The following is a 25,335-nucleotide window of genomic DNA, read 5'->3' as shown; positions in this document are numbered from 1 at the left end:
GTATAATCATTTTCAGAAATCTCAAGTTCATTATCAGTTGTGAGACAGCTTGAGCACTGGAGTTATAAGAATTTGTACATGGTAATTCATTTTTCTCTCATACATGAAAATATACATGCATGAATTGAATGTGCGTGTGTTTTTTCCTATCTGATAGCATTAAAGAGAACACATCTTAAATTCCTTTGGGAAGCTTCAGGAAAAGTCTAATTTGAAATTCAAAGCTGTATACAGGATTAAATGTCAATGTGAATTGGAAAGGAAGGCATGGACGAACGGAGAAAAGGAATCCCAGTCAATAGATGAACCAGGCAGGCTAGATCCCAAGATCCTACAGAACTAGTATATCCCTAAACTATATTAAAGCAGATTCAATGAAACTGGTGCCTTAATTGATCTTCCTAGTAATGGAGGAGTCACATGAGAGAGACAAATATCGGTTACTCCTGGTGCCCAAACTTTCCTGAATTGATAAAACCAGTTTATTTTTAGGGCTAGGCTAAAGAGATAGCTTTGTGAGATTTCAGGTTTCCACTCTCATTAGCAGCTTTTTGATTCTTTACCTATATTTAGCAATTAGAGATAGAAAAAAATCCAAGGTTGAATTAACATTTTTGTATGAAAGAATTGTAATAAATATAAGTTGTTACTTATTAGGACCTTATAGTTTTGATGGAAGATGCAGGGAGAAGAGAGCAAGGAGTCATTGGATGCCTGCAATAAGAAATATGTTGTATCTGAGGAGGAAAAAAGATGAAACTGAGGACAGAAGAAAAAGTATGTGGACTTCTGCCCAAAATTGGCCCTTTAACTTTTAAAAAAGTCAAAACTAATCAAAACTGTACATGATAGTTTGGCTTCACTCTTGAAAAATACATGAAACTTTCTGTATGAGTAACAAGGCTTTTTATTTTTCTCTGAAATGACAAACTTTATATAAAGAAAATTAATTTCAATATCCTGAGTACTTTAAATAAATTATCAAATTATAAAGAGTTTTAACTATTATTTTCACCTGGTGATTTTTCTTTTTTTAATTAGAGAAGTTGTAAGTTTTGTAGTAGTTTACAGAAAAATCCATGCAGGGTTCCCACATACCACCCAATTATTAATACCTTGCATTAGTGGGGTATATTTGTTACAATTTAAGAAAGAACATTTTAATAGTTATACTATTAAATACAGTCCATTATTTACAATAGGGTTCACTGTATTGTACAGTCCTATGTTGTTGCTTTTAAAAATTTTTATTCTAGTAGCATATATACAATTAAAATTTCTCCCTTTTAATTATACTCACATATTCAGTGCTGTTAATTACCTGGTGACTTTTTAGGAAGAGATATAAACTATGGATTCCAGCTCTAACTACTACCAGTGATTTTCAATGAAATGGCATTCTAGATGGTGAAACACTAAGAAAATATAATATTTCTTTAGTGAGTCCAAAGAATTAAGGAAGCAGAAGGAATTGCTTGAGATTTACCCATAAAACTGAGACTCTGATATTCTTGATTTTGAGGACCCTAGCTCCTGTAAGATTAATTTTTTGTTTAATTTCCATAGAGGAATATTCTAATTGTATTCTGTTTGGCAGATATAATAGAATATCCCTTGCCCACCGAGCTGACCCTCATCTGACCCCACCAAGTTGTGTGCTAGAGCTGGCCTATACTGATTCACGAAGGTCTACTACAAAATTTTCATGGGCTGGTCACTAAACTACTGGGAGCTTGAAATTGGCCATGGTGGAACAGCTACACCATGGAATCAGGAAAAATCAGGAATTAAGACACTTGGAATAATTTTGGTGAAAGTAATTATTCCTGCTGGTTATTAAAAATTTCCAACACACCACTGTTCTCACCCTTCAATCATACTTTCATTGGCTTTACCCAGGCCCCTTCATAAGAAAGCCAGGATCTTCAAGTAGAGAAAATGCTGATAATCAGTATGGCATTACTGAGTAATTTGAATTTCACAGAAAGGACTGTAAGCTTTACTATCTTTAGCACAAGAGAAAAGCATTATATTTGGAAATGAGAATGAGAATTTTTATAAAGAAAGGAGGATGTAATAGTTCCTGCAGGAATTAATTTTTTTTACAAGTAAAATCTTTTTTTGCCTGTTAAGTTTATCCTATAGGACATCAGTTATGGTACATTTAGTTTGGGCAATGAGATAAAAAGAATAATTTCTAGAGTATGTCCCACTTGGCCTTGGGCTCCAAAGCCTCTACCTTTGTACCTCCTATGTACCTTTATGGAGATTCTCTAGCGGCTCGAGGACTCCTCTCCGGAAGGAGGCCATGGGGTCTTGAACACAGGATCGAAGGCTCAGCATGCTCTGTAGATGAGGCTCCCGAAGAAGCTGCTCTCGATAGGCTGCTAACTGAGGAGAGCGGCAGAGCAAGGCAGCAACATTGTGGACAAATTCTGGCACAAGGCAGGTGTAGGCATTATCTGCTTGGCAATAGTGATAGGCTACTACCTATAAAAAAAGAGATGAGAATACAAATAGGCTTATCAGTGGCAAGAACAACAACTGACGTTATTAAATGATCATTCTCTAACACAATCTTCTGTCCATTCCTCATTTTTCAAGTAAAAGTAAAAGTTGCTAAATCAGAAATTGCTTGATTCATGCAAAAGTGGAAACTTAGTATACTCTTTCTATTGTATACCTCAACTATCATAACCCACAATTAAAATTTACAAATAAAAACTGAGCTTTCCCTCTTCAAAGAGGATAAAAGCCCGAGAATATAGATTTATGTTAGTCTCTTTAAATATTTATGTAGCATGAGGGGTTATAAAAAATAATCAGAGAAATATCATATCAGCCTCAAACACTTCTAAGACATCACTTTTTAAATTCTGATTGTATTATAAACTAAGCCTTATAAGAAATAAATCAGATTTCAAAAATTATCATTAAATAGTTTCTGAGCACCTAGACAGTGTATATTAGAATTAGTAAGAAGAAGAAGGAAAGAAGCTGAGATTTTGTTAGATGCAGACCTTACAGTCAGAGAACTTAAACAATCTGAGTATTAATTTCATTCAGAGTCTAGGCTGGCTGACTGGAACCTGGTGTTTTAGGCTAAAGATTCACATATATTTGTTTTAATTTGCATAAACTCACCCCATACCTTCTGGTTGTTCTCTTTTGACTCAAGGTTAAATCAGAGGGTGATTCTAATTTAACCACTCTGACAATCTGCTGCCCTAGACTACTCAGAAAGTGATGGGATTGTGTAAACATTATTGAAACTGGTAGGGGAGATTCAGTTCCAATGGATGAAAGTACTTGCCACGGTGCTTGGTACATGGTATATGTGCATTAATAACAGCTGCTGCTGCCAACATCATTATCTTCATCAGTATCATTATCATCATCACCACCACCACCCTCGGGACCATCCTTCCCTCACTCCTCCTCTATCATCATTAAGGTTCTGCACACTCTTTTTCAGCTTCTAGCTTTGTGCCTATAGAAATCTGAAATTTTCCTAGGGTTATTCATAGATACACTATGGGGACTCCAGCTCTTCAGTTACCTCTCAGAGACCAGTCATCCACTTAAAATGTTCTGCTTTGAAAAGGCTCCTAATCCATGGGTACGGTCATCTTAGCTCTTTTAACAAACACTAGAAATGTCACCTTTTTTTCTAACATCTCAAATCCTTTTCATTAAATGTAAAAAACAAACAAAAACCTAAACACAGGAAATGTTACTATATGTGTAAAGCTGAAGATAGGAAATACTTGTGAATCGTGACATCTAAGCATGTTATGAAACTTGAAATCAGAGATTATACTAAAAAAACTCCATTCTTTTTTTAGATAGAGTGGTCACTGCTCTATTGCCTATCTTAAGTAGAATTTAAGAAACACAAAGAGAAAACTTGGCAGCAATTGATCTGTCCTCTCAATGAAAAATGAATTTCAGCGGTTACACATGTATATAAACCTCCACTTTTAAAAAAAGCAAGCAGCAAACCTCTGAATCAGTATGAACTTTTCATTATATTTTGCCTCATTCAGTTTCACAGGTTGAGATTAAGTACAGCTGAACAGAATCAGTATTGGAATATCAGTTTGAAGTTAAAAATTCTGAAATTTAGAAAAAGGGCCCTTTTGCTGATTTCATTAGAAATCATCTGTGCTCTCGGCTGAGTGAAGTTTCATTTAACAAAGGTCAGTGCTAAAGTTGGACCTTCTGTGGCTGCCTCTCTTTTTTTAAATTTTAAATACTCTTCAGCATTCCAAATATAAAATCTCAAATCCTTTGCAGGAAAACCATTCAACGTCTCCATGAGATTTGCATTGTGGTTCAAAATCGGTTACTTATTAGACCTTTCAAAGTAGCCATCTAATATGTATATGTATGCACAATCTGTCACAAACATTGAGGATTTCCCTAAAAATTATCTATTGACCTCATCCACAAAATTTTCTTTGAATAAAACAGGAAACAAGCCTGGGAATGTTGCATTTTCTACAGAAGATGTCTCTCATTGTACCTGCGCTTTAAGGACAGATATTAGATCATTCCTACAGCTTTGAGGAAGCCATCAAGGTCATCCATACTTAGTCACTATTATCACAATCTCTTGGAAATGGTTTAGAATTAGCGTATCCCCAATAAACCAGCATCATGTTTGGTGAATTCTTGTTTCTCAAAATGATTTGTCTGAATTCCATTTTCAGCTTTCTTATATTAATAATTATACTAATAATTTTTTCCATCTCAAGTTTTTCTTACATTAAATTTCTAAATTATTATTAAAATAATTCTATGCAGTATAACTGCACATCGATATCTATCTTATATTATCAGAATTATATGAATTCTTTTTCAAAAGGCTGATTAAATTTTAGGTTACTCTTTTTTTTATTTTTTTTTTATTAATTAAAAAAAATTAACAAACAAAACATTTAAATATCATTCCATTCTACATATACAATCAGTAATTCTTAATATCATCACATAGTTGCATATTCATCATTTCTTAGTACATTTGCATCGATTTAGAAAAAGAAAAAGACAACAGAAAAAGAAATAAAATGATAATAGAGAAAAAAAAAACTATACGTACCATACCCCTTACCCCTCGCTTTCATTTACCACTATTTCAAACTGAATTTATTTTAACATTTGTTCCCCCTATTATTTATTTTTATTCCATATGTTCTACACTTCTGTTGATATAGTAGCTAAAAGGAGCATCGGACATAAGGTTTTCACATTCACAGAGTCTCATTATGAAAGCTATATCATTGTTCAATCATCATCAAGAAACATGGCTACTGGAACACAGCTCTACATTTTCAGGCAATTTCCTCCAGCCTCTCCACTACATATTGAACAACAAGGTGATATCTACTTAATGTGTAAGAATAACCTCCAGGATAACCTCTCCACTCTGTTCGAATCTCTCAGCCATTGACAATTTGTCTCATTTTACTCTTCCCCCTTTTGGTCAAGAAGGTTCTCTCAATCCCTCGATGTTAATTCTCAGCTCATTCTAGGGTTTATCTCAGTTCTTTGATGCTGAGTCTCAGCTCATTCCAGGATCTTTGTCCCACGTTGCCAGGAAGGTCCACACCCCTGGGAGTCAAGTCCCACGCAGAGAGGGGGAGGGTGGTGAAACTGCTCATCATATTGGCTGGAGAGAGAGGCCACATCTGAGCAACAAAAGAGGCTCTCTTGGGGGTGACTCTTAGGCCTAAATTTTAAGTAGACTTGACCTATCGTTTGTGGGGTTAAGTTTCATGTGAACAAACCCCAAGACTGGGGGCTCAGCCTATAGCTTTGGTTGTCCACACTGCTTGTGAGAATATCAAGAATTCAACTTGGAGAAGTTGAATTTCTCCCCATTCTCACCACTCCCTGAAGGGGGCTTTGCAGATACTTTTCCACTCACTGATTGAATCACTCTGGGATTCATCGGGGAATCACTCTGGACAAACCAGCAAAATCTCATGTCCTACCTGAGATTCCAAGTACTTATGGCGTACAATCAAGCTATCTACATAAGTTATATTAGGAAATGCACTAGTCAAAATATAAATTTTGTAACAAACATTTTTTGCTTTAGTCTCACACAGAAGGTGACATTTTAAAATATTAATTACCATCAATTTTTAGTACCCTGCAATAATGACATTCCTTTGTTCTTCCTCATGCAAAAACATTTTTAAAATTGTACCTTGTACATTTCACTATTATTATACACTCTAGGCATTCCTAGATTATACCATCTCAATCTTTAACATCTATCTTTCTTTCTGATTTCATTTATGTCTCCAGCCCTCCTCCCTCTATCATTCTCACATGCAGCTTCATTCAGTGTTTTAACATAATTATATTACAGTTAGGTAGTATTGTGCTGTCCATTTCTGAGTTTTTGTATCCAGTCCTGTTGCACAGTCTGTATCCCTTCAGCTCCAATTACCCATTATCTTACCCTATTTCTATCTCCTGATGGTCTCTGTTACCAATGACATATTCCAAGTTTATTCTCTAATCTCGGTTCATATCAGTGCAACCATACAGTATTTGTCCTTTAGTTTTTGGCTAGTCTCACTCAGCATAATGTTCTCTGGGTCCATCCATGTTATTACATGCTTCATAAGTTTATTCTGTCTTAAAGCTGCATAATATTCCATCGTATGTATATACCACAGTTTAGCCACTCGTCTGTTGATGGACATTTTGGCTGTTTCCATCTCCTTGCAATTGTAAATAATGCTGCTATAAACACAGGTGTGCAAATGTCCGTTTGCGTCTTTGCCCTTATGTCCTCTGAGTAGATACCTAGCAATGGTATTGCTGGGTCGTATGGCAATTCTATATTCAGCTTTTTGAGGAACCACCAAATTGCCTTTCACAGTGGTTGCACCATTTGACATTCCCACCAAAAGTGAATAAGTGTGCCTCTTTCTCCACATCCTCTCCAGCACTCGTCATTTTCTGTTTTGTTGATAATGGCCATTCTGGTGGGTGTGAGATGATATCTCATTGTGGTTTTGATTTGCATTTCTCTAATGGCCAGGGACGTTGAACAACTCTTCATGTGCCTTTTGGCCATTTGTATTTCCTCTTCTGAGAAGTGTCTGTTCAAATCTTTTTCCCATTTTGTAATTGGATTGGCTGTCTTTTTGTTGTTGAGTTGAACAATCTCTTTATAAATTCTGGATACTAGACCTTTATCTGATATGTCGTTTCCAAATATTGTCTCCCATTGTGTAGGCTGTCTTTTTACTTTCTTGATGAAGTTCTTTGATGCACAAAAGTGTTTAATTTTGAAGAGCTCCCATTTCTTTCTTTCTTTCTTCAGTGCTCTTGCTTTACTGTAAGGTCTATAAAACCACCTCCAATTATAAGATTTATAAGATATTTCCCTACATTTTCCTCTAACTGTTTTATAGTCTTAGACCTGATGTTTAGATCTTTGATCCATTTTGAGTTAACTTTTGTATAGGGTGTGAGATACAGGTCCTCTTTCATTCTTTTGCATATAGATATCCAGTTCTCTAGGCACCATTTAGTGAAGAGACTGTTCTGTCCCAGGTGAGTTGGCTTGACTGCCTTATCAAAGATCAAATGTCCATAGAGAGAGGGTCTATATCTGAACACTCTATTAAATTCCATTGGTAAATATATCTATCTTTATGCCAGTACCACACTGTTTTGACCACTGTGGCTTCATAATATGCCTTAAAGTCAGGCAGCATGAGACCTCCAGCTTCGTTTTTTATCCTCGGGATACTTTTAGCAATTCGGGGCACCCTGCCCTTCCAGATAAATTTGCTTATTGGTTTTTCTGTTTCTGAAAAGTAAGTTGTTGGGATTTTGATTGGTATTGCGTTGAATCTGTAAATCAATTTAGGTAGAATTGACATCTTAACTATATTTAGTCTTCCAATCCATGAACACGGTATGCCTTTCCATCTATTTAGGTCTTCTGTGATTTCTTTTAACAGTTTCTTGTTTTCTTGTATAGGTCTTTTGTCTCTTTAGTTAAATTTATTCCTAAGTATTTTATTCTTTTAGTTGCAATTGTAAATGGAATTCGTTTCTTGATTTCCCCCTCAGCTTGTTCATTGCTAGTGTATAGAAATGCTACAGATTTTTGAATGTTGATCTTGTAACCTGCCACTTTGCTGTACTCATTTATTAGCGCTAGTAGTTTTGCTGTGGATTTTTCAGGGTTTTCGACATATAGTATCATATCATCTGCAAACTAGTTTTACTTCTTCCTTTCCAATTTTGATGCCTTGTATTTCTTTTTCTTGTCTAACTGCTCTGGCTAGAACCTCCAACACGATGTTGAATAATAGTGGTGATAGCGGACATCCTTGTCTTGTTCCTGATCTTAGGGGGAAAGTTTTCAGTTTCTCCCCATTGAGGATGATATTAGCTGTGGGTTTTTCATATATTCCCTCTATCATTTTAAGGAAGTTCCCTTGTATTCCTATATTTTGAAGTGTTTTCAACAGGAAAGGATGTTGAATCTCGTCAAATGCCTTTTCTGCATCAATTGAGATGATCATGTGATTTTTCTGCTTTGATTTGTTGATATGGTGTATTACATTAATTGATTTTCTTATGTTGAACCATCCTTGCATGCCTGGGATGAATCCTACTTGGTCATGATGCATAATTCTTTTAATGTGTTGCTGGATTCAATTTGCCAGAATTTTGTTGAGGATTTTTGCATCTATATTCATTAGAGAGATTGGTCTGTAGTTTTCTTTTTTTGTAATATCTTTGCCTGGTTTTGGTATGAGGGTGATGTTGGCTTCATAGAATGAATTAGGTAGCTTTCCCTCCACTTCAATTTTTTTGAAGAGTTTGAGCAGGGCTGGTACTAATTCTTTCTGGAATGTTTGGTAGAATTCACATGTGAAGCCATCTGGTCCTGGACTTTTCTTTTTGGGATGCTTTTGAATGACTGATTCAATTTCTTTACTTGTGATTGGTTTGTTGAGGTGATCTATTTCATCTTGAGTCAAAGTTGGTTGTTCATGCCTTTCTAGGAAGTTGTCCATTTCATCTACATCGTTGTATTTATTGGCATAAAGTTGTTCACAGTATCCTGTTATTACCTCCTTTATTTCTGTGGGGTCAGTGGGTATGTCTCCTCTTCCATTTCTGATTTTATATATTTGCATCCTCTCTCTTCTTCTTTTTGTCAATCTTGCTAAGGGCCCATCAACCTTATTGGTTTTCTCATACAACCAACTTCTGGTTTTATTGATTTTCTCAATTGTTTTCATGTTCTCAATTTCATTTATTTCTGCTCTAATCTTTGTTATTTCTTTCCTTTTGCTTGCTTTGGAGTTAGTTTGCTGTTCTTTCTCTAGTTCTTCCAAGTGGACAGTTAATTCCTGTATTTTTGCCCTTTCTTCTTTTTTGATATAGGCATTTAGGGCAATAAATTTCCCTCTTAGCACTGCCTTTGCTGCATCCCATAAGTTTTGATATGTTGTGCTTTCATTTTCATTTGCCTCGAGATATTTACTGATTTCTCTTGTAATTTCTTCCTTGACCCACTGGTTGTTTAAGAGTGTGTTGTTGAGCCTCCACATATTTGTGAATTTTCTGGCGCTCTGCCTGTTATTGATTTCCAACTTCATTCCCTTATGATCTGAGAAAGTGTTTTGTATGATTTCAATCTTTTTAAATTTGTTGAGACTTGCTTTGTGACCCAGCATATGGTCTACCTTTGAGAATGATTCATGAGCACTTGAGAAAAATGTGTATCTGCTGTTGTGGGGTGTAACATCCTATAAATGTTTGTTAAGTTTAGCTTATTTATTGTAATATTCAAATTCTCTCTTTCTTTATTGATCCTCTGTCTAGATGTTCTGTCCATTGATGAGAGTGGGGAACTGAAATCTCCAACTATTATGGTAGATGTGTCTATTTCCCTTTTCAGTGTTTGCCTCATGTATTTTGGGGCATTCTGGTGTAGTGCATAAATATTTATGATTGTCATGTCTTCATGTTGAATTGTTCCTTTCATTAGTACGTAGTATCCTTCTTTGTCTCTTTTAACTGTTTACATTTGAAGTCTAATTTGTTGGATATTAGTATAGCTACTCCTGCTCTTTTCTGGTTGTTATTTGCATGGAATATCTTTTCCCAACCTTTCACTTTCAACCTATGTTTATCTTTGGGTCTAAGATGTGTTTCCTGTAGACAGCATATAGAAGGATCCTGTTTTTTAATCCATTCTGCCAGTCTATGTCTTTTGATTGGGGAGTTCAATCCATTAACATTTAGTGTTATTACTGTTTGGGTAGTACTTTCCTCTACTATTTTGCCTTTTGTATTTTATATGTCATATATAATTTTCCTTCTTTCTACACTCTTCTCCACACCTCTCTCTTCTGTCTTTTTGAATCTGTCTCTAGTGCTCCCTTTAGTATTTCTTGCAGAGCTGGTCTCTTGGTCACAAATTCTCTGTGATTTTTTGTCTGAAAATGTTTTAATTTCTCCCTCATTTTTGAAGGACAATTTTGCTGGGTATAGAATTCTTGGTTGGCAGTTTCTCTCTTTGAGTAGTTTAAATATATCATCCCACTGTCTTCTCGCTCCATGGTTTCTGCTGAGAAACTACACGTAGTCTTATTGGGCTTCCCTTGTATGTGATGGATTGCTTTTCTCTTGCTGCTTTCAAGATCCTCTCTTTCTCTTTGATCTCTGACATTCTGACTAGTAAGTGTCTTGGAGAACGTCTATTTGGATCAATTCCCTTTGGGGTGTGCTGCACTTCTTGGATCTGTAATTTTAGATCTTTCATAAGAGTTGGGAAATTTTCAGTGATAATTTCTTCCATTAGTTTTTCTCCTCCTTTTCCCTTCTCTTCTCCTTCCGGGACCCCCACAACACGTATATTTGTGTGCTTCATATTATCATTCGAGTTCCCTGAGTCCTTGCTCATAGTTTTCCCTATAGTTTCTGTATCTTGTCAGATTTCAGATGTTCCGTCCTCCAGTTCACTAATCTGTCTCTTGAAATCTACCATTGTAGGTTTCCATTGTCTTTTTCATCTCTTCTACTGTACCTTTCATCCCCATAAGGTCCGTGATTTGTTTTTTCAGACTTTCCATTTCTTCTTTTTGTTCATTCCTTGCCTTCTTCATATTCTCCCTCAATTCATTGATTTCGTTTTTGATGAGGTTTTCCATGTCTGTTTGTACATTCTCAATTAGTTGTTTCAGCTCTTGTATCTCATTTGAACTATTGGTTTGTTCCTTTGACTGGGCCATGTCTTCAATTTTCCTGGTGTGATTTTTTATTTTTTGCTGGCATCTAGACATTTAATTACCTTAATTAGTTTATTCTGGGGATTGCTTTCACTTCTCTTACCTAGGGTTTTCTTGCTAGATGAATTTGTTGCCTATCTGTTCTTTGACCTTCAGTTCAGCTTTTTCCGGACCTCTAGCTTAGGTTTTGTTTAACAGAGGAGAGTTTTTCAGTCTTGTTTTCTTGTTTCTTGCCCTGCTTTTATGGTGCCTTTTCCCTCCCCACCCTTAGGAGGGTCTACGTAGGTATTATAGACTCCAGTGGGGTTTTCTCGGACTAAACTGGCCTCCTTTCAGGGGGAAGGAGTCACCTGTGTCAGTTTTCCCTGAGGGCGAGACCCAGCAGGTTAAAAAACTTTCCTGTGAAGTCTCTGGGCTCTGTTTTTCTTATCCTACACAGTATGTGGTGTGTCTGCCTATGGGTTACACCAGCAAAAGATGTTGCGGCACTTTTAACTTTGGAAGACTCTCCCTGCTGGGGGCATGGTGGAGACGGAGGAGAGGTTGTAGGCTGGTTTTAATGGCTTCAAATTGCCAAGCCCTGGGGTCTGAATTCCTTGAGAGAGGGCTTCCACCTGAGTTGGGCTTCACCCCTCCCCTGGGGAAGGCACATGTGAGAGACAGTCCTGAAAGCAGCCCGTTTCTGCCTATGCCTGGGGCAGTTGCAGCCTGAGAAGTCCCACTGCTTAATCCAGAGGATGCCAAGTCTCCATAGAAACACAGCCACTAAAACCTCTGTTTCCTCCCCCTTTCCTCTTTTTCCATGAGCCCAATGAGCAAACTCCGCTTGACCAGGTTTAGAGTCTCTTTCCTTTCCCTCTGGGAAGCCTCCTGTGGGGGAGGGGTGCCAGGTGCTGTGGCTTGGGGAACTCACAGTTTTGGGGAGGCTTGCAGCCGGTCCAGCTGGTCCAGACTGGGGTACGCTGTGTGTTTGGTTACTGACGTGGCTCTGGGAGCTGTTCTGTACTGTTTCTGGTTATTTAGTAGTTGTTCTGGAGGACGAACTAAAATGCGCGCATTGCTAAGCCGCCATCTTGACTCCCTCCCCCCCCCCCCCGCCAAGTACCTCCCTATTGGATTTTATTTGCAATTATTTTGTTGAGGATTTCTGCATCTATACTTACTAGAGAAACTGGTCTGCAATTTTCTTGTATTATCTTTACCTGGCTTTGGTATTAGGGTGTTATTGACCTCATAGAGTGAGTAAGTAGTGTTCCCACCTTCTCAAGTTTTTGGAAGAGTCTGAGCAGGAGTGGTATTAATTCTTCTTGGAATGACTGGATGAATTCACCTGTGAAGCATCTGGTCTTGAGCTTTTCTTTTTTTTCGAGATTTTTTGTTTGTTTTTCCAGAAGAAACCGATATTTGGGAGGTTTCTGATTACTGATTCAATCTCTTTACTTGTAATTAATTTGCTGAGGTTTTCTATTTCTTCTAGAGTCAGCATGGGTTGTTCATGTTTCTTGGAATTTATCCATTTCATCTAGATTGTTTAATTTGTTGGCATACAGTTGTTCATAATATCCTGGGATCACTAGTGATGTTCCCAGTGCTGGTCTAAAGATGTTATGTATAGAAAAGGCTGTTTTCTTTTAATTCATTTTTGTGGATGCAGACCTATTGTGGGTGGGACCTTCTGATTAGGTTGTTTCAATTGAGATGTAATCCAACCATTCAAGGTGGCTCCTAATCCTTTACTGGAGTCCTTTATGAGAGGATTAAAGGCAAAAAAGCTGAGAGAGCTTGGAGAAAAAGAAATGTCCAGGGATGTAAGCAAGGACCTGCAGAACTTGAAAGAGCCAGAACCTAAGCAAGAAAATCCAGGAGAGAACGATCAGCAGATGCTGTCCATGTGCCTTCCCATGTGACAGAGGAACCCCAGATGCCATCATCCTTTCTTCAGAGAAGGTATCATTCTGTTGATGGCTTAACTGGGACATTTTCATGGCCTTAGTACTGTAAATCCATAAACTAATAAATACCCATTGTAAAAGTCAACCCATTTCTGGTATATTGCATTCTGGCAGCTTTAGCAAATGGAAACATCCACTCTTTCATTTTTTATTTGTGTCTTCTCTTCTTCTTTTCTTTTTCAGTCTAGCTAAGGCTTTGTCACTTTTATTGATTCTCTCAGAGAACCAATTTTTGCTTTTATTAATTCTTTCTATTGTTTTTTTTTTTATTCTCCATTTCATTTATATCTGATCTAAACTTTGTTTTTCTTTTTTCCTGCTTGCTTTGGATTAGTTTGCTATTCGTTTTCTACTTCCTCCTGGTGTGCAGTTAGGTCTTTGATTTTAACTCTTCTTCTTTTGTAAGAGTTATAGGTGTTCAGGGTTATAAATTTCCACTCAGCACTACCTTCGCTGCACCCCATAAGTTTTGATATTTTGTGTTTTCATTTTCATTTGTCTTGAGATATTTACTGATTTTTTCTTGCAATTTCTTCTTTAACCCACTGATTTTGTTTAAGAGTGTGTTGTTTAACCTCCAGGTATTTGTGTATCTTCCAGTTCTCTGCCTTTTATCGATTTCGAGTTTCATTCAATCACGGTCATAGAAGGCATTTTGTATAATTTCAATCTCTTAAAATTTATTGAGAATTGTTTTGTGATCCAACATGTGGCATATACTGGAGAATGATTCATGGGTACTTGAGAAGAATGTATATCCTACTGTTTTTGGGGTGCAAAGTTCTGCATATGTCTATTAGGTCTGTTGATTTTTCACATTATTCAAGTTCTATCTATCCTCTGTCTAGATATTCTATCCACTTATGACAGTGGTGTACTGAAGTCTCCAACTATTTTGTACAGATGTCTATTCTCTTTCAGTGTTTCCAGTGTTTGCCTCATGTATTTTGGAGTTGGGTTGTATGCATAAATATTTATAAATGTTATTTCTTCTCGGCTTATTGCTCCTTTTATTAATACTTAGCATTCTAGTTTGCAAGCTGCTGGAATGCAATATACCAGAAACAGAATGGTTTTAAAAAGGGAAATTTATTAAGTTGCTTTAGTTTACATTCTAAGACTGTGAAAATGTCCAAATTAAAGCAAGGCTATAGAAATGTCCAACCTAAGGCATCCAGGGAAAGATACCTTGGTTTAAGAAGGCCAATGAAATTCAGGGTTTCTCTCTCAAGTGAGAAGGCACATGGTGAACACAGTCACAGTTTCCCTCTTGGCTGGAAGGGCACATGGTGAGCACAGCATCATCTGCTAGCTTTCACTCCAGGCTTCTTGTTTCATGAAGCTCCCCCAGGGGTGTTTTCCTTCTTCACCTCCAAAGGTTTCTGGCTGCATGGGTTCTGTCACTCTTGTGGCTCTAAAGCTTTTTCCAAAATGGTTCTCTGTTTTAAAGGATTCCAGTAAATTAATCAAGATGCATCCCAAATGGGTGGAATCACATATTCCTCTAATCAAAGGTTAATACCCACAATTGGGCGTGCCACATCACCATGGAGATAATCTAATCAGGCTTTCAATTTATAATACTGAATAGGGATTAAAAGAAACTGCTGCTTTCACAAAATGGATCAGGATTAAAATATGGCTTTTCTAGGGTACATAAACCTTTCAAATTGGCATATATAGTGTCCTTCTTTATTTCTTATAACGGTTTTGCATTTAAAATCTATTTTGTCTGATATTAGTACAGCTATCCCAGCTCTTTTTTGGGTACTGTTTGCATGGAATATTTTTTTCCAACCTTTCACTTTCAACCTATTTTGTCCTTGGGTCTATGGTGAGTCTCCTGTAGACAGCACACAGGTGTATTATACTTTCTTTTTTTAAAATCCATCCTGCCAGTCTGTGGATGGGAGTTTAATCCATTACCATTCAATATTAGTATGCAAAGCAATACTTATTTCAACCACATTACCCCTTAGTTTTTATATGCCATATCTTATTCTTTGTCTCTCTTTTTACCTTTATAGTTACCCTTTTTGACAATCTTTATTTCTACATTCTCCTCCAAGCTTCTCTCTTTTTGTTTTCCTATTAGCCTGCAGAACTACCTTTAGTATTTCTTGTAGGGCAGATCTTTTGCTGTTGAGCTCTCACAGCTTCTATTTATGAATATTGTAATGTTTTCCCTCATTTTTTTTCATTGTCTTAAGTTTAATAAGGCTCTACATTCTTTGAGTGAAAATTGCTACATGCAGCATGCCTTCTCATCCTGTAGATCAGTTACATCCTGTAGTATCAGTTTTGTGTTACTACAGAAGTGTCATACAAAAATTGTTAAAGTAGAATGGATATAATTTAAGATGTATAGGAGGAAATTTTGAGCTATTGTAAAGGTATGTTGAATAAAGTAAAAATAAAATGCACTAATGCCTTCTAAAAGGAGATTGGAGAGTGAAATTTTCAACAATTCTCATGCGTGGCATCGAAAATCTAAGTGGCTTAAGTAATCACTTGATGGTCATTTTATAAGGCTCTTATAAGGAGACTGATTCTAAAGTCTCTTTACTGTAGGTTAATATGATGTTCTTTGATATCAGTCAGCTCCTTTTCTTTTGATTTTGAATTTATTAAATAACTTTAGTTTCTTAAATACTTCTGGTAAGTGGCTATCTTGACCTGCTGATGGAAATGTCTGGCTTGCTTGGAAGGCATATACCTCATGGTAACATATGGTCTTTCTGGGACTTATCCACCTTGAACACTGAGGAATGTTTCCTCAAGATTAAGATAATCTTTGAAATTCTAGATCTGCATATCTCTACTCATTTGAAGTAGTTAGGGTAGCATTCTATAGAAACTATAACACACTAATTTTTGTAGGTAGGAGTAGAATTAGGGAGAGTATTTTTGAGAGGATCTCCAGGAAACAGCAATTAGAAGATTAGTGAATCAAAGTAAGTGCCTTGTAGAATCTTTTTTTTTTCTGAAATGGAAAAGGCAATTATTATATTTATTTTGAAGAAAATTAACTTTTTTTTTTAACAAATAGGTGTAGAACAGATTTTAAAGTTTGGATGGGTTACAGTTCTATGATTTTTTGTTTTTTCTTCTAGCTGCTCCAAGACATTGGAGACCAACAGAAATATCAATATAATGATTCAGCAGTCATACTCACTTGGAAATCCTATCTCCTCTGTTATACTCCTTCTTCTTAAATAACATATATATATATGCAATAAATTTCAAAGAACATTGCAACAATTAGTTGTAGAACAGATTTCAGAGTTTGGTATGGGTTACAATTCCACAATTTTAGGTTTTTATTTCTAGTCGCTCTAAGATACTGGAGACTAAAAGAAGTATCAATATAATGATTCAGCAATCATACCCATTTGTTAAACCGATCCTCTCTGCATAACTCCACCATCACCTTTGACCTTTGTCCCACTCTTTAGGGGTATTTGGGCTATGCCCATTCTAACTTTTTCATGTTGGAAGGGCTGTTGATAATATGGGATGGGTGGGGGGTGGAACTAGTTGCTGTTCTGGAAGGTCTGGCTCCTCTGCACTTCAGGACTTATCTGGTCCAGGGACCCATCTGGAGGTTGTAGGTTTCTGGAAAGTTACCCTGGTGCATGGCACACTTGTAAAATCTTATATAATGCCCTAGGTATTCTTTAGGATTGGCAGGAATGGATTTGGTTGGGGTTTGGCAAGTTATGATAGGTAGCAATGTCTAATTGCAGCATGCATAAGAGTGACCTCCAGTGGAGTCTCCTGACTCTATCTGAACTCTATCTGCCACCAATACTTTATTTGTTACACTTCTCTCCCCCCTTTTTGTCAGGGTGGCATTGTTGATCTCATGGTGTCAGGGCCAGGCTCATCTCTAGGAGTCCTCTCCCACACTGTCAGGGAGACTTTCATCCTTGGATGTCAGCTCCCATTGTAGGGGAGAGGGCAATGGTTTCACTTGCAGAGTTGGGCTTAGAGAGACAGGCCACATCTGAGCAACAAAAGAGGTCCTCCAGAAGTAACTCTTAGGCATACCTATAGGTAGGCTAAACTTCCCCGCTACCTACAAAAGCTTCACAAGAGTAAGCCTCAAGATCAAGGGCATGATGTGAGAATGATAGAGGGAGGAGGGCTGGGGACATAAATGAAATCAGAAAGAAAGATAGATGTTAAAGATTGAGATGGTATAATCTAGGAATGCCTAGAGTGTATAATAATAGTGAAATGTACAAGGTACAATTTTAAAAATATTTTTGCATGAGGAAGAACAAAGGAATGTCATTATTGCAGGGTACTAAAAATAGATGGTAATTAATATTTTAAAATGTCACCTTCTGTGTGAGACTAAAGCAAAAAAATGTTTATTTGTTACAAAATTTATATTTTGACTAGTACATTTCCTAATATAACTTATGTAGATAGTTTGATTGTACGCCATAAGTACTTGGAATCTCAGGTAGGACATGAGATTTTGCTGGTTTGTCCAGAGCGATGCCAGGACATGAGATTTTGCTGGTTTGTCCAGAGTGATGCCCCGATGAATCCCAGTGTGATTCGATCAGTGAGTGGAAAAGTATCTGCAAAGCCCCCTTCAGGGAGTGGTGAGAACGGGGAGAAATTCAACTTCCCCAAGTTGAATTCTTGATATTCTCACAAGCAGTGTGGACAACCAAAGCTATAGGCTGAAGCCCACAGTCTTGGGGTTTGTTCATATGAAACTTAACCCCGCAAATGATAGGTCAAGTCTACTTAAAATTTAAGCCTGAGTCACCCCCAAGAGAGCCTCTTTTGTTGCTCAGATGTGGCCCCTCTCTCCAGCCAACACAACAAGCAGACTCACCACCCTCCCCCTCTCTACTCTCTACGTGGGACATGACTCCCAGGGGTGTGGACCTTCCTGGCAACATGGGACAGAGATCTTGGAATGAGCAGAGACTCAGCATCAAGGGATTGAGAAAACCTTCTTGACCAAAAGGGGGAAGAGGGAAATGAGACAAAGCGTCAATGGCTGAGAGATTCCAAACAGAGTTGAGAGGTTATCCTGGAGGTTATTCTTATGTATCAAGTAGATATCATCTTGTTATTCAAGATGTAATGGAGAGGCTGGAGGGAACTGCCTGAAAATGTAGAGCTGTGTTCCAGTAGCTACGTTTCTTTTTTTTTTTTTTTTTTTTTTACATGGGCAGGCACTGGGAATCAAACCTGGGTCCTCTGGCATGGCAGGCAAGCATTTTTTGCCTGCTGAGCCACCATGGCCCAGCAGCCATGTTTCTTGAGGATGAATGAATAATGATACAGCTGTCACAATGTGACTGTGTGATTGTGAAAACCTTGTGTCTGATGCTCCTTTTATCTACCTTGTCAACAAAGGAGTAGAACATATGGAATAAAAATAAATAATAGGGGGAACAAATGCTATAATAAATTTAGTTTGAAATGCTAGTGATCTATGAAAGCGAGGGGTAAGGGGTATGGTAGGTATAATCTTTTTTTTTTTCTTTCCTGTGTTCATTTTATTTCTTTTTCTATTGTCTTTTTATTTCTCTTTCTGAATTAATGCAAATGTCCTAAGAAATGATGAATATGCAACTAAGTAATGATATTGTGAATTACTGATTATGTATGTTGTTTTATTTTGTTTCTTTATTTTTTAATCAATAAATAAATTAAAAAATAAAAGATCAAGGGCATGGCCTATTGATTTGGGTGTCCCTAAAGTTTGACACAGTTATCAGGGGATTCCCTGATGGTAAGGTTTAACAGTTCCATATTCTTTTCCCCATCCTTCAGAGGTCTTTGCCAATACTTTTTGATTGTCTGCTTAATATGCTCTGGGATGTATTCTGGCATTATATTAAACTATACAGGATTAAAGGCTCTTATTCTTATTCTGGGCTCCCTGTGTTTGGATTGTTTAAATGATCTATTCAGACAGGTTGAGTTAGATTATACAGTACAGAAAATTTAGGTTCTGTATTAACAAAAATTTCTTCCTTTGGTCTCAAAGAGTAGGTCAAATTCTAAAATACAGGCAATGTCTCCCTTACCCCTGGATTCTGAATTACCTTAATCTCGACCTAATTGGCTTCATTCTTATCTTTAACTACCAGGTTTTATAATTACCACTGCAGACTAAATGTGACTGCTCTAAGAGTTTACAGTCTAGGCCCCAGTTTTCTTATAAGTAATTTCTAAATTAGATCATACAATATTTGCTCTTTTGTTTCTGGCTTATTTTGCCTCACCAAATGTCCCATAAGTTCTTTCACATCGTTGCATGCAGTGCAACTTCACTCCTTTTTGTAGCAGCACTGTGTTTGATCATATGTTTACATCATCGTTCATCCATCTACTTCTCAGTCAGTGTATTTTCAGCCACCTTCATCTATAGGGCCTCATGCATAATGGCCAAAGTTAACAGTCCACCAATACTCTCAACTTTAGATAATTTCATTGTTTCCAAGACAGAGATAGCCGATAAACACACCCCCACCAAACAGAAAATCCAAACATCCCCCTAACTTTTCTTTTTGTTGCTGTTTTTATTTATTTATTTATTTTTAAATTAAAAAATTTTTTCAACATAACAAGATAGAAACACAAACATTCTTACCATATGATCATTCCATTCTGAGTATATAATCAATAACTCACAGTATCATCACATAGTTGTATATCCATCACCATGATCATTTCTTAGAACATTTGCATCAATTCAGAAAAAGAAATAAAAAGAAAAAAGAAAAAACTCATACATACCATATCCCTTACCTCTCTCTCTCTTTGACTGCTAGTATTTCCATCCACCCAATATACTTTAACCTTTGTTTCCCCTATTTTTCTACACCCCTTATCACTCCCTTTCATTGATCACCAGCATTTCAATTTGCTAAATTCATTTTAACATTTGTCCCCCCTATTATTTATTTATTTCTAATCCATATGTTTTACTCATCTGTCCATACCATGGATAAAAGGAGCATCAGACACAAGGTTTTCACAATCACACAGTCACATTGTGAAAGCTATATCATCATTCAATCAATTTCAAGAAACATGGCTACAGGAACACAGCTCTACATTTTCAGGCACTTCCCTCCAGCCTCTCCAATATACCGTAATTAAAAAGGTGATATCTATATTATGCATAAGAATAACCTCCAGAATAATGTCTCGACACTGTTTGGACTCTCTCGGCCACTGGCACCTTATTTTGTCTCATTTCTCTCTTCCCCCTTTTGGTCGAGAAGGTTTTCTCATTTCCTTGATGCTGAGTCCCAGCTCATTCTAAGATTTCTGTCCCACATTTCCAGGAAGGTTTACACCCCTGGGAGTCATGTCCCATGTAGAGAGGGGGACGGCAGCAAGTTTGCTTGTCATGTTGGCTGAGAGAGAGAGGCCACATCTGAGCAACAGAGGTTCTCTGGGGGTGACTCTTAGGCCTAATTTTCAGTAGGCTTAGCCTACCCTTTGCGGATTCCCCCAACTCTTGTCCCTTCCACCCATTATGTACACCTGGTACTGCTATGTTACTGTTGATGTTTTCCTGTTAAACATAGTTCATAGTATGCAATAGCATTTTCCCCCCTTACATACTCTTTTTACAAGATTCATACCTTTGCAATAATTCATGCAAGAACTTATTTATATTTGTAGTGTATGGACACATGAGTCTATACAATCCCTTTCAACCATGTTCATCTTCAATATGGTAATACTGCTTATAGACCCACTGTTGAACCCCTTCACATCTATCTATTCCCTTCTAATTAAGTTCAACCTCATTATCTAACTGTTTTCCCATCTTAAGCTTCTGTTTATATCTAGGTCCCCCATATTCTGTATTATAAGCCTCTGATTTTACCTTTACCATGATCATGAAAGTGGAATCATACAATATCTTTCTTTTTGTGTCTGACTCATTTCACTCAGCATTATGTCCTCAAGGGTTCATTCATCTTGTCATGTGGTTCAGGACGTCACTACATCTTATTGCTGCCTAATATTCCATTTGTATGTATATACCACATTCTGTTAATCCACTCATCTGTTGATAAGCACTTGGATTGTTCCATCTTTTGACTATTGTGAATAGTGCTGCTATGAACACTGGTGTGCATATCTCTGTTTGTGTCACTGCTTTCAGCTCTTCTGGGTATATACTGAGTAGCAGTATTTCTGGGTCATAGGGCAACTTGGTATTTAGTTTTCTGAGGAACCACCAGACTGTCTTCCATAGTGGCTGTACCATTGTATATTCCCACCAGCAGTGCCTAAGTGTCCAATTTCTTCACATCCCCTCCAACACTTGTAGCTTCCTGTTTGTTTAATAGCAGCCATTCTTACAGGTGTGTGATGGTATCTTAATGTAGTCTCAAGCTGAATTTCCCTTATAGCTAATGAAAATGAGCATCTCATGTGGTTTTTAGCCATCTGTATTTGCTCTTCAGAAAAATGTCTATTCATATCTTTAGTCCACTTTATAATTGGGTTGCTTGTTCTTTTGTTGTTGAGTTGAATGATTTCTTTATGTATACAGAATATCAAACATTTATCTGATGTATGATTTCCAAATATTTTCTCCCATTGATTTGGCTGCCTCTTCATCTTTCTGACAAAGTCTTTTGAGGAACAAAAGCATTTGATTTTGAGGCGTTCCCATTTAGCTATTTTTTTCATTTATTGCTTATGCTTTGGGTAAAGTTTAGGAAGCTACCTCCTATTACTAGGTCTTGAAGTTGCTTCCCTACATTTTCTTCTAGGAGCTTTATGGTACTGGTTCTTCTATTTAGTGTTTGTTCCAATTTGAGTTAATTTTTGTATAGGGTGTAAGGTAACGGTCCACTTTCATTTTTTTTTGGCTAGTGATATCCAGTTCTCCCATGCCCATTATTGTCCCAGTTCAGTGGATTTGGAGGCCCTGTTGAAGATCAGTTTACCATAGATTTGGTGGTCTGTTTCTGCACTCTTGATTGGATTCCATTGGTCAGTACTTCTATCTTTGTGTCAACACCATGCTGTTTTGACCACTGTGGCTTTACAGTGGGTTCTAAAATTAGGGAGTGTTAATCCTCTCATTTCATTCTTTTTTTTAGGATGTTTTTTAGCTATTCAGGGTCTCTTTCCCTTCCAGATGAATTTGGTAACTAGATTTTCCAAGCCTTCAAAATAGGTTTTTGGAATTTTGATTGGTACTGCTTTGAATCTGTAGATCAATTTGGGTAGAACTGACATCTTAACTACACTTAACCCTCCTATCCATGAGCATGGAAAGTCTTTCCACCTACTTAGAGCGTCTTTGATTTCTTTTAACAATGTTATGTAGTTCTCTGTGTTCAAGTCCTTTACATCACTAGTAAAGTTCATTCCTAGATACTTGATTCTTTTAGGTGCTATTTTCCTTAATTGACTCTTTGGTTAGGTCATTGTTTATGTATAGAAACATTACTGATTCATGCACAATTTTATAATCTGCCACTTTGCTGAATTTATTGGCTCAAGTAACTTTGTTGTAGATTTCTCAGGATTTTCCAAGTATGACATCATGTCATCTGCAAATAAGGAAACTTTTACTTCTTTCTTTCCAATTCGGATGCTTTTTTCCTGCCTGACTGCTCTTATCAGAACTTCTAGTACAATGTCAAATAATAGTGGTGACACAGCAAGACACTTGTTTTGCTTCCGATCTTAGGGGGAAAGCTTTCAGCCTCTCACCATTGAGCATGATGTTGGCTATGGGTTTCTCATGTATGCCTTTTATCATGTTGAGGAAGTTACCTTTGATTCCTACCTTTTGAAGTAGTACCTACCTTTCTGATTAAATATCAGAAAAGATATTTAATTTCGTTAAATGCTTTTTTAGCACCAATGGAGATGATCATATGATTTTTCCCTTTTGATTTGTTAATGTGCTGCATTACATTAACTGATTTTCTTGTGTTGAACCATCCTAGCATTTCTGGTGTAAACCCCCCTTGGTTGTGGCGTATAATTTGTTTAATGTGCTGTTGGATTTGATTTGCTAGTATTTTGTTGAGAATTTTTCATCTATGTTCATTAGGGAGATTGGTCTGCAGTTTTCCTTTTTTGTAGCATTTTTACCTGGTTTTGGTATTAAAGTCATGCTAGCTTCATAAAATGAGTTAGGTAGTGTTCCTTTTTCCTCAAGTTTTTTTTTTTTTTTGGAAAAGTTTGAGCAGGATTGGTGTTAGTTCTTTTAGGAAAGTTTGATAAAATTCCCCTATGAAGCCACCTGGACCTGGGCTTCTCTTGGTATGAAGGCTTTTGATGACTGAATATCTTTACTTATGACTGGGTTGTTGAGATCTTCTATTTCATCTTGAATCAGTGTAGCTTGTTTGTGTGTTTCTAGGAATTTGTCCATTTCATCTAAGTTGTCTAGTTTTTTGGTGTATAGTTGCTCATGTATCCTCATGATTTTTTTTCCTTTTATTTCTTCACGGTCTGTGGTAATGACCTCCTCTCATTTATGATTTGTATCCTCTCATTTTTTCTTTGTCAGCATTGCTAGTGGCCCATCGATTTTACTGATTTTCTCGAAGAACCAACTTTTGGTTTTACTGATTTTTTAATTGTTCTTTTGTTCTCCCACTCATTTAATCCTGCTTTAATCTCTGTTATTTCTCTTCTTCTATTTGTTTTGGGGTTAGTTTGCTGTTCTTTCTCAAGTTCCTCCAGGTAAGCAGTTAAGTCCTCAACTTTTTCTCTTTATTCTTTTAATATAGGCATTTAGGGCAATAAATTTTCCTCTCAGCACAGCCTTTGCTGCATTCTGTAAGTTCTGATATGTTGTATTCTCATTTCTATTCATCTCCAGAAAGGTACTGATTTCTCTAGCAATTTCCTCTTTGACCGACTCATTGGTTAAGAGTATGTTATTCAATCTCCACATATTTGTGAAAGTTCTTGTTCTTTGGTGGTTATTGATTTCCAGCTTCACTTCTTTGTGATCAGAGAAAATGGTGTGAATAATTTCAATGTTTTAAAATTTATAAAGATCTGTTTTGTGCCCCAGCATACAATGTATCCTAGAGAATATTTCAAAAGCACTAGAGAAGAATGTGTATCGTGGTATTTTGGGGTGTAATGACCTTTATGTGTCTGTTAGGTCTAATTCAATTATCAAATTGTTTAAGTTTTCTATTTCCTTGTTGAGCCTCTGTCTCATCATTCTGTCTATAAAGGAGAGTGGTGTATTGAAGTTTCCTACTCTTACTATTGAAATGTCTATTGCTCCCTTCAGTTTTGCCAATGTCTGTCTCAATGTCTGTACTTTGGAACTCCTAGATTGGGAGCATAGACATTTATGATTGTTATTTCTTCTTGGTTGATTGTCCATTTTACTAATATATAGTGTCCTTCTTTGCCTCTTGTGATATCTTTACATTTAAAGTCTATTTTGTCTGATATTAATATCTATTCCTGCTTTCTTTTGGTTACAGCTTGTGTGGAACATCTTTTGTCATTCTTTCACTTTCAATTTATTTGTATTCCTATGTCTAAGACAAGTCTTCTTAATCCATTCTGCCAATCTGTATCTTCTAATTGGTAAGTTTAGCCCATTAACATTCAAAATTATTACTGTAAAGGCATTTCTTGAATCTACCATCTCTTCGCTTCAATTTTGTCAGATCTATATGATTTTACTCCTCTTTCCCTTTTTATCCTTTAGGTTTCCTTACTGGTACTCTTCAATATTGTGCCCTCCTCCAGATCTCCCTCTCCTGTCTTTTTTTATTTTCTTTCAGCCAGCAGTATTTCAGCCCTTTAGTATTTCTGAGAGTTGGTCCCTTGTTGACATATTATCTCAACCTCTGTTTGTCTGTGAAAATTTTAATCTCTCCCTCAGTTTTGAAGGACAATTTGGCTGGGCACAACTCTTGGCTACAAGTCTTTCTCTTTCAGGATCTTAAATATATTATACCACTGCCTTTCCACCTCCAAAGTGCCAGTTGAGCAGTCCAAACTCACTCTTATGTGGTTTCCCTTGTATGTAGTAGATTGTTTTTATCTTTCTGCTTTCAGGATTTTCTGCTTCTAATCAACATTTGACAGACTGATTAGTA

At 36.8% G+C, this 25,335-nt stretch overlaps 1 protein-coding gene across 13 annotated transcripts in view; it reads right to left on the bottom strand.

Annotated features, from left to right (window-relative positions):
- TANC2 (tetratricopeptide repeat, ankyrin repeat and coiled-coil containing 2) overlaps nucleotides 1-25,335 on the bottom strand; it is a 642,298-nt gene that overhangs the window by 75,685 nt on the left and 541,278 nt on the right. For all 13 annotated transcript variants that reach the window (XM_077163513.1, XM_077163519.1, XM_077163523.1 and 10 more), the window contains one exon: nucleotides 2,259-2,490. In XM_077163513.1, the coding sequence (XP_077019628.1) occupies nucleotides 2,259-2,490 (232 nt within the window). The remainder of the gene's footprint in view (nucleotides 1-2,258; nucleotides 2,491-25,335) is intronic.

The sequence above is a fragment of the Tamandua tetradactyla genome, chromosome 6 (genome assembly GCF_023851605.1).
Source record: "Tamandua tetradactyla isolate mTamTet1 chromosome 6, mTamTet1.pri, whole genome shotgun sequence".
Lineage (NCBI taxonomy): Eukaryota > Metazoa > Chordata > Mammalia > Pilosa > Myrmecophagidae > Tamandua > Tamandua tetradactyla.
Note: the sequence above shows the minus strand (reverse complement) of the source record. Positions and strands in the feature narration are given on the sequence as shown.